The sequence below is a fragment of the Adiantum capillus-veneris genome, chromosome 27, assembly GCF_014529385.1.
Source record: "Adiantum capillus-veneris isolate H3 chromosome 27, ASM1452938v2, whole genome shotgun sequence".
Lineage (NCBI taxonomy): Eukaryota > Viridiplantae > Streptophyta > Polypodiopsida > Polypodiales > Pteridaceae > Adiantum > Adiantum capillus-veneris.
In genome coordinates this window covers 134,315,166-134,325,784 of record NC_140957.1, presented here as the reverse complement: position 1 = coordinate 134,325,784, position 10,619 = coordinate 134,315,166, and the positions used below count along the sequence as shown (strand labels likewise).

At 43.8% G+C, this 10,619-nt stretch overlaps 1 protein-coding gene across 1 annotated transcript; it reads right to left on the bottom strand.

Moving 5' to 3' along the window:
• Window positions 1-7,128: 7,128 nt before the first annotated feature.
• On the bottom strand, window positions 7,129-9,932 carry LOC147422790 (uncharacterized). Its single transcript, XM_086503166.1, has one exon. The coding sequence runs from the start codon at window positions 9,859-9,861 to the stop codon at window positions 7,765-7,767; it is 2,097 nt and encodes a 698-aa protein (XP_086359292.1). The 5' UTR covers window positions 9,862-9,932; the 3' UTR covers window positions 7,129-7,764.
• Between the last annotated feature and the right edge of the window lie 687 nt (window positions 9,933-10,619).

Below are 10,619 nucleotides of genomic sequence, written 5' to 3'. Positions count from 1 at the left end.
TCCCATGGTGTGCACGTGCTGTTGTTGGGGGAGAAGGATGTACCTTCCTCACCACTTATTTGTACAGCTAGCTTATGAAGCTCGCTTCTGATGATGCAATAGAAGAACTCTTTTTGTGTTACTCACTGTGCCATTTTATTTCCAATGTGGATGATGCTTTTAATGTTGATAATGTTTTGACTAAAACTTCCTCAACGCCGCATTCTTCTCTCTCTCCTCTTCCAGCTATGTCTACTAATTCAAAACAAGCAAATGTTGCTAATGAATTAAAGGAACTTTTAAGGGAATTCAAGGATGTGTTCCCAGATGATTTACAACCAGGACTACCGCCGACACGTTCTGTGCAACATGGCATAGACGTGGTTGCAGGCAGTAAGCCAGTGAGTAAACCGCGTTACAGAATGACTCATTCTGAGGCTGCTAAGGTGGAACGCCAGCTTGCTGACTATCTGTGTAGAGGGTTTATTCAACCAAGTTCTTCACCATGTGCCTCTCCCATTCTCTTGGTGAAGAAAAAGGACGGTAGTATGTGCATGTGCGTAGATTACCGTGGATTAAATGCGGTTACTGTTAAGAACAAGTAACCATTGCCACAAGTGGATGAGCTGTTTGATAATCTCACCCACGCTCATATATTTTCAAAGATTGATTTAAGATATGGGTATCATCAAGTACGCATCAGGCTTGCAGATATACCCAAAACAGCGTTCCGAACAAGGTTTGGACATTATGATATTTTGGTGATGCCCTTTGGGTTAACCAATGCTCCAGCTACGTTCATGACACTCATGGATAGTGTCTTGAGACCATACTTGGAAAAGTTTGTTATCGTTTTCCTCTATGACATTCTTGTATATAGTGCATCTGAGGAAGATCACTTAGTACATTTGAAACAAGTGTTTCATTTGTTACGCCAAAATCAGTTATATGCCAAGGAATCCAAATGTGATTTCCTCAAGGAGGAAATTCATTACTTGGGGCATGTTATTTCGGCTGCAGGGTTACACATGGATCAATCCAAGGTGGATGCCATTCGGAGGTGGCCCTCTCCCAAAAATTTGGAAGAGCTCCATATTTTTTTAGGCTTTGCAGGTTTTTATCATCGATTCGTTAACAAACTATGCCCATATTGTTGTTCCCATGACAGATCAACTGAAAGCCAAGGGCAAGACCTTTCAGTGGGGATTAGAACAACATCAAAGTTTTGACAAACTTAAGGACACATTAGCCACAGCTCCTGTTTTGGCTATTGTGGACCCCTTAAAGCCATTTGTTTTGGAAACGGATGCTAGTAATCGTGCGATTGGAGCAGTCCTTTTGCAGGAGGGAAGGCCAATTGCATTTGAAAGAAAGAAGCTGGATTCATCACAGCAGAATTACTCTGCTTACGAACGAGAGCTCTATGCAATAGTGTCTGCTTTAAAGACATGGCGATATTATTTGTATGGTGCACAGTTCGAGATTGTGTTTGACCATGAAAGCATCAAGTGGTTCACACAACAAAGTGATTTGAAGGGTCGCAAGGACAGGTGGGATGAGATTCTTCAGGAGTATGATGCCAAGCTACGATATCGCAAAGGGCGGTACAATGTAGTGGTTGATGCTCTCAGCCGAATGCCAGAGATCAACTCTCTCCTTTTCACGGAATTGCAGAGTGAGTTTTTGGAATCTCTCAAAGGTAAGTGCGAGCATGATACTGCATACTCCAAGGTGTGGAGCTATGTTAGAAAGAGGGATCCTTCTCACTCCAATGTTGGTAGTGGTTTTGTTTCCTCCACACCTAGTTCTCCTCTTTCGAGTGATGAACTGCAGAGATGGAAGAATTTTTCCATAGATGATGGGTACCTACTCCACAAGGGGAGAGTGTGTGTACCGACGGACGTGGACATTCGTCGCCAAATTCTTTATGAATGTCACGATAGTCCAAGTGCAGGGCACCCGGGAATTAAGAAAACTTATGCACTTGTAAGACGACAGTTTTACTGGCCAGGTTTGCATGGGTATGTTCAAGACTATATCTTGCATTGCCAAAAATGTCAAGTTAATAAAGCAGAGCGCTTGAAAGCAGGAGGACTCTTACATCCTTTAGAGATTCCCAATGGCAAATGGGAAAGTATATCTATGGATTTTATTGTGGGTTTACCAACCACTATTCGAGGACATGACTCGGTATGGGTGGTCGTAGACCGGTTGACTAAACTTTGTCGGTTTATTCCAACCAAGTCAACCATTAAGACTCCAGAATTAGCTAAGTTATTTGTGGACAATCTTTACAGGTTGTACGGATTGCCAAGTAACATTGTGAGTGATCATGATCCCAAGTTTAACAGTCATTTTTGGAGGGCTGTTTTTAAACGATTGGGTACACAACTTAATTTAAGTACGACTGATCACCCTGAAACAGATGGTCAGACGGAACGAGTCAACCAAGTGCTAGAGGATATGCTACGAGCATACGTTAGCAAGAAGCAATCCGATTGGGAAGATTATCTTCCTATTCTTGAGTTTGCATATAATAGTGCTAAGCATGTTACAACTGGTTTTAGTCCATTCATGCTTATGTATGGTTTTCAACCTAGATCACCAGTGACGGTGGGGTTGGCAACTGAGAAGCTCCAACAGGTCAAGGAGTTTCTCCAAGATCATATGGACATGCTGAGACTTGCTCGTCAAAATGTTCGACAAGCACAGGATCGGTATAAGGAGTATGCTGATGAGAAACGTTGGCAAGTTACCTTCACGGAAGGGGAAGAGGTATTTTTGCGTGTGCCAGAGCATTCAGAAAGTCTGAAGACTGGGGCTACACCCAAATTATCTCCACGTTATTGTGGGCCATTCAAGATACTCAAACGAGTTGGTGATAGGGCCTACAAACTTGAGTTACCTTCGCACTCTCGTGTCCATCTGGTATTTCATGTAAGTCGTTTACGTAAACGCTTGCATGGGGACGACAATGTTATCGGCCAGCAGATATTGGTTGATTTCACTAAACCTCCCACTCAACCGCATGAACCTGAACGCATTTTAGATTTTCATGAACTCCGTACTCGTCATCATGTACGTAGTCAAGCTTTAGTCAAGTGGAAAGATCGCCCTGAAGAGGGTGCCACTTGGGAAAACATTAGTGTTATTAAGAAGAACACTAATAGTTTTTGATTGCTGTGAATGTTTGCATGTCATGTCGGCAGCGGAGTAAAATTCAAGGAAACTCGCACACACAAGCTATGTGGCCGACAAGGTCGTGGAGATACGAGCAAAGAATTGAAAACAGTCAAGTTCTCTTTGAAATCGGCAAACATCCTTAATGCTTCAAAACTTCGGTAGACACCAATTTTCATGAAGAAGCACAAAACCAAAGCGGGTTTTGATTATGGTAAAGGCAAGGTTGCATGGCAACCAAGGCAAGCCAGGCAGGGCCTGTGACATATACGATTGAGGTATTCGGCAAGGCCGACCAGTAATTACAATTGCAAGAAGCTGTTCGGCATGGCCGGCTTGATGATTGGCAAGGCCGATCATTAAGCCGATTCTCAGAAGCTGGCAATCAGCAATGAAACATTCTACGGATTTCTGAAAGATAGTACGACTATTTTTCTCCAATCTTTAAAGTTTGTTTTTTGGTGGGGACAAAGGAGCAAGGATCGTCCAGCTGCTCATGGCCACAATTTTCAATTTGCTTGCGAATCGGGCAAGGCCCGTGGCAACAAGAACCACATCATCTATTGCACAAAGCAACAGTGTCTGGAAAATCATCTCTCGGTTTCCTTTTTTCTTGTAACTCATTCGATTTTGGGTTCTTACGACAACAAGATTCGTCGGCAGGCGTACTTAATAAGGTACGGAGTTGATTTTTATTTATTGAGCATGTGCTTGATAACTATGGTATGTCAATGACCGACTATGATTGATTAAGGATATCATTCATAGAGTCCGGTAGGTACACGATGAATGCTCGACAGGGTCGACTTTCTTTTCCTATGACATCTGTTTGTTAGCCTAAATATCCTTTCGCTATGAGCTCTCAAGAACTCCCTAAGTGGTTAAGGGAAGAAAGGCTTCCAGTTCGGCATCTTGCATTGGGATTTCCCCGTCTGGATTATGCTATGAGCATAACAGCTTGGGGGGATTTATCAATTTGCCTGCATGTTATTTCATCACGTGCAAAGACGGAGTATATGATACACAAGACAACTCTCTCTCGCGTAATAGAATCGGCTATGAGCCAGTTTCGAGCAAGTTTTTCTTGCGTCATTTCAAGACAACTGGATACAGCAATGACCAGGTTAGACAATTTTTAAATTTATTAGTTTTTTTTTCCATGTTTACACTTTTACTTGGAAATGATTGTTTTTGTGCAAAGAAAAGTGCTTTGCAAGTTTTACACGAAGCAAGGCTTCTCTCTTGTGCCAAGATATTTCCCATTGACTTGGTATTAAGGGCATTGGCACGCAAGTTTGGGGAGCTGGTACGATCAACAATTTGCTCCCATTTTAGGTGTGGCAACATCACGTTATGATGTATCACTACCAATGCAGACTGTGCAAGGCACTTAAGGTTTTGGCTCTCACGCTTGAGGCCGTCATATTAGCCAAGGGCTCACAACCTTGCATGCAAGGCATGTTAGCCAGGTGGACTGACCTCCACCACATCATGGATTACGCTTCTGCTATAACACCAGACACTCTGTCAAGGACAAGATATGTTATGGATTGTTTAACATGATTTTTGGTTGCTGGCAATGCACAACACCACTAAAAAGAACCTAAATCTCGGACTTAATTCGTAGACAAAGTGCCATATCTAAGTCCTCATCGTACAGTCACGTCCCCTACAAGGTCGATGGGTCAAGCTGTGACTCGTGTTTTATGTTACCTCTCTCGATGAGAGAGTCATACAGGCAGATTGATGCATGCTTATAGGCTAAGCTGCACGCTAGGCATAAGATTCACAAGAGCATGGGAACAAACTATACACGTCATAGTAGTTTAAGGAAACTTCCTCAGCCGAGCAGGCTCTCTCTTTATTTCTATCTTTTCTTCTCTCTCTTTAAGGGAATAATGAAAATTTTCTAAGAAGCTTTTGATACGTGTTTTGCTCGTGAGTCAGCCTGAGCCAAGGTGCTCTAACTCTCAGCTAGCACGTAGCTACGATGCTACTCAAATTAGTCTTCATTGGTTCGTCCATTGAACACTAATTTGCACAAGGGCTATGAGCCACACAAGCTAAGGCCATTGTCAGGCCAAGGGTAAGACCCAACTATTGGCATTCTTCGGGTGATTGTTTTCAAGAGTGAACAGATCTACCCAGGGAAGTATACATCGATGTTAAGGGACACGCAAGGGTCTTGTCATTCAAGATGTTTACAGTGTCATTTTTGCACTACATGTTTTCAGTGAGACACTCAAGTTGAGTTTTTGATAAATCTTCAACTCACAACAACTGATCTCTACAAGGAAGTATAGATGCAGCAATCAGTTGAGATAGCATGGCTGTCCACAAGAGCTAGGTAGTTCACTTGTGTGGATTTCTTGCTCTCTCTATAGCACTACGGAGTGTCTATGGACATATTGTTTGGGGTACGACCCGGGGGGTGATTGCTAAATCACCCCATAGGCATTGAGGATCACAATTTGATCTCTCCCAGTTCAACTTTCAAGGAAAGAATTCCGCGATCTACCACACGGTAGCGGACAAATTCAACTTTTCGAGTTGATTCCAATCATTATGTACACGGTTAACTATGCTGGTTACTGTTGCCTGCTAGTTGAGCGGTCTTACCAAGGGGTTTGACTACGTAGATGTTAACCAAAGGGATTGGATTGCGCATGCAACACCAACGGTTTCCAATGCAAGTCGTATAAATACACTTGAATGTTTCAAAGCCATTCCAAGGGCATGTTGGAACAGAGTCTTTTGGACCGTAGCGTCCACTATACCTTATGCTATTAGGAACCTAGTTGTAGGGTTCGATTTGGCACATGTTGTCACATGGGATACAACATGGTCTAGGAACTCAAGGAGTTCAGTTTAGCCAGTGTGGAGCATGATAATGAGGGTCCCTCTCACTCTTGTCATGGAGTGTTTGCAGTTACCTCCACACACAAGTACCAGCTCGTACTTGATGGATGTCGCTTTTCTTGATATCCTTGTTTGAGACATATTCCACATGTGGAGAATATGAGTCTCTTGCACTGACATTGGCGCCAACCTTTTACAAGGACAGAGTTGCGAATGTGATAGCGGAAGCATAATGCATAAAGTGGTGGAATCCATGCCACCTGCTTAGCATGCCTTGCATGCAAAAACGTCAGCCCTTGGCTACTATAACGGTCTCAAGCGTGAGAACCAAAACCATAAGTGCCTTGCACAATCTAAACTGGTAGGAATTCTGTGAGGTGATATTCCCTATTTTGCCAGTTTTTGCAAACTTGTGTGCCACGGCCCTTGATGACAAGTCATTGGGCAGGTCCTTGGCACAAGGGAGAAGCCGTGCTTCATGTAAAATTTCCAAAGCACTTTGCTTTGCACAATGATAGTAATTGCCAAGTAAAGTGTAATCATGGAAAAATAATAAGAACATAAAATTGGCTAACCTGATCGTTGCGGTCACCAGTTGACTCAAAAGTCCGTGGAAAAAAACTCACTTAAAATGGCTCGTAGCCATATCTACTGCACGGATGGGAGCTGTTGGATGTAAATATACATCCCTTGTATCATATACGCTCGTCTATCATGCAATGAAATAAGCTGGAAGCATTTTGCCAAATCCTTCCCAAGTTTGTACGCTCATAGCATAAGCCGAACGTGGGAATTTTCCATGTTGAATGTTGCGATACTAGACGACGAAGTCGGCTGTTGAGACACAGATATCATGACAAACAGCATCGAACTTGTTGAGGGATGTCTACTGAAAGTAACCAGCCTTGTGTGGCAAACATTCTCTGTCCGCTTCGAGAAACAGTGACACGAAGTCGGCCATGCCGAGCAACATGCCCCCCCGCATCAAGTCGAGCAGTAGGATGTGCCAATCTCCTTGAGATTCTAAAGCATCGCGAATTTGCTATGCTTTTGCATCAAAGTCAACCTCTGAGAAGCCGTGCTTCAGAGCCAAGTGGTTGGGATTCAAGCCGTGCTTGATTCGATTGAGTAATTGCATCCGAGGTCCTTTGGATACAACAAAATTGCAATGCTGAAAATAATTGTTCACAAGCCGTGCTTGTGCTTGGAGTGTTAAATGTGTATGCATGCAGAAGAATTGCCCATGACATGCCGTGCATGCCTGGTTGCTGCTGACGATCATGATTGTCAAGCAATCATGTTTGTCGTGTGTATTCAAACCACAGATGCCTGCGCGACAAAAGCACCTTGTGCTTGCCATCTCAGTAATCACGCTAATCGACATGCCATGCTGTCAATTTCTTGCATGTTGCCTGACCTCGCATGCCAAGCTTGGTGGAGCCTCATTCCTAAGGTAACTAAACATAAAGGACCTTAAATAATATGTGTAGCTCTTTCTCTGTGTTCTAGTCTAGCTTCATTATCATGGCCACTTAGATACTTACACATGCAAGCCAAGCACTCTTATGCCCGGTCTCATAAACATGGGATCCAGCATTTTTCCAGCCTCACAAACTGACCAGCCTGCCACAAGCAAGCTCATGAGAGACTTTTCAGTTATGCCACAGCTATAACTATGTACTGCATGCATGCAAAAGAGGTGATGGTACATTGCTTTTGCTGCACTATTGTCTACATGAAGCTAGCCTAGTCCACCACCTTAAGGTCCTCAAAATATGCACCTGTTACGGCTTTCATCATTGCTTCCCTTGGGTCCATTTTCTTCTTCACATCCTCACATACTAGCTCAGCATCTTCATCCAGAAAGACCTTCAGAAGATTCTTCGAAAACCCGGAAACAAGAACAACGCCTTCTTGATCGGCAAGGACAGGAGTGCTAATGCTATCCCTCAAGTTCCAGAACACGATGTTGGGTGGATTGCCATAGCCAGCCTCTTCAAACATTTCGGTGATCTTCATATAATCTGTTTCCCAAGGTTTTGATGATGCCTGATCAAACTCCATGTCACTAAAGACAAAGAGCCTCTTCACCATCTTGTCCTTGGGAAGATTTTCCTCTTGGGCCGTACGTAGCAGAAGGCGGAAGACCGCCTGAAAGTCGGTATTAAAGTCCCAATTCATATTCGCAGTAAATTTGTAGCGCCCTGCGAGTGTGTCTCCTTGTACCAAATGAAGGTCGGGTCTCTCGCTGAATGTGCAGATATGGTTTTTGAAAGGCTCCTCACTTAGCTCTGCCACTAACAAACCAAGGGCAATGCACACATTCATCGGAGTGCCATGCATGCTGCCCGAGACATCACACACAGCCATGCTACTGCTCAACTTACTCCCGCTTTCCTTCAAGTCGCTAACCATGCGTTTCCATTGCCCCTCCGCAAGAAGTTGCTCATATAACCCTTCTTGCAAAGCCTTCTGGACAATTTTATGAGGAAGCAAAGCCCCAGCAGCAACCTTTTTCTTGCCGCAACCGACATCTGTGAGAAACTTCGTATATCGCTCCTTGTCGTGCTCGAAGAATAGATGCGCGTAGTTGGTCATAGCAACTGATGGCACGTTCTCATAGGGCAGATCATGCCACCTCTTAGCACTCATGTAGATTTCTGGAATTTTCAGGACTCGGCGAAGAGGCACGTAGAAATCCTTTCTCAGCTTGTTTGCCATAACAAATGCGTGCTTCTGGTCATCAGGGAAATACTTTCCCAGCTTGTCTTTCATGGCTTGACTCTCCTCGTCTAGGCCAAAAAGGCAGGTAGCTATTCCATTGTAAAAAGCAGCAAGCAAACCAGTCAGGAGAGGACGCCAATTCCCAACAATATAGAAGATATCAAATGACTTCGTCGATTCGTTCTCGCTGAAAAGGCGAGTAGCTATGGCATAGCAAAGACCAGTTCGCAAATCATAGCTGCTTTTCATGGAGGGGCACCACTTTGCAGCCAATGATATGTCTCGGAGCTTCTTCGATTCAAGCGCTCTTTTGTCAGCCAACAGTTGCTTTGCAAAGATGTCTGCAACAGCATCATACAACTCAACAAACTGAGGGCTCTCCTTAAGCTTGGTTTGAAGTCTCAAAGCCATGTCCGCACGCTTCTGCTTGCGAAGCACCGAAGCTGCCTCCTTATAAGTCGTCTTCTTAATGGTTGTGTCCTGAAGAATCCCTGCTTTATTTGCTAATCTCGCATCTAAGCTGGCACGTTGCTGTCGATAACCCTTCACTAGCCATCGGCGCTTGTCCCGTGGATGCTTTGCATATAGATGATTATTCTGATGTTTGTGCCGTGCACACAGCTTTTGGTTAACCGCCTTCGGGCCTTCCACTTCCCGAACCAGCACCTCAAGGAGGTCCTTGTAGTAGCCACATCCGGGTATCAGGTGCAAATTGGCAAGGAGGGTTTTGGGGTGATACTGATGGAGCCAGGATGCGCATGTGTAGAAGCCCTGCTTGTCAGATTTGCCCTTGCACCGAACATCCCGAAGATGGAAGACCAGTTTGAGAGCAACGAGAGGATCCTGCTTCCATGCCTGCTCAAGGCGGCTAACGATACCAGTGGCAGGGGTGTCGGGAACAACGTGAAAGAAGAAATCGACGCAACCATCACCAGAGGAGGAGTAGGTAGCAGAATGGTTCTCTGTGGAGGTGATCAGCGAGGCCGGATCATATAACGTGCTAATATAACGTCGAACAGAAGAGGGCTCCGACAAGCGAAGCGCCTTAGTTAGAAGCCAATTGGGGCTGCATTTCGCAAGCATCCTGCCTTTCAATAGGCCATAATGAATGGAAGCCATGGTTACAGTACTGAGCTCGACGTCTCTACCAGCTAGCGGTGCTTGAAAATTAGGTGCGAAGTTGAGGCCAACATGCAGCAAACTTTCCGCCCAAGCAAATCTTTTACAAGGAAGCCAATTATCTGCGAAGCCAATTAGGAGGGTTATAGTTTATTTGGTCTTTCGTTCTTAGTTCTTCGTTCTTCGTTCTTGTAAAGCTTTAAAAAAATACCAGATGTCACGAACTTTGTCATTGTAAGGTTTGATTACGGGAGAAAAAGATTATTTAAAGTTATGGTAGTGAGATTTCGTAATAATTAGGAGCATACAAATGGAAGAGAGGTCTCTTAATGAAAATAGACTCGCTTGATTGATTAAGATGAAAAGTGCAAAACACAAGCTAAACAATATGGCCTTATATACACTCAAAGTGAAAAGGTGGCATTTATGGTTAGAAAGTGATTTCCATCACATGTGGGAGAATGGTCAAATATCATGTGGCTATAGTGAATAGCATGTGATTATAAAGAAACATATAGCTAAGGAATTTTATGTAGTGGATACATACATACACATAATGGTGCATGGTTGATATGATTTACTTTTGAAGTTCGTCACACATCGAGTGTAAGCTAAACGGTTTACCCCAATAAATGCCCCTGTAAGCTGAAGTTTACACGCAGTGCATGGATTCTAACCAATGATAATATAGGTTACTCAGGGTAACTGCATATGACTCATAAGGTGGAATTTGATGCAAGAGAGGGTAGACTCTTACC

Coding starts and splice junctions, on each gene's coding strand:
- LOC147422790 (XM_086503166.1), bottom strand. CDS start 9,861: ATGGCTTCCATTCATTATGGCCTATTGAAAGGCAGGATGCTTGCGAAA.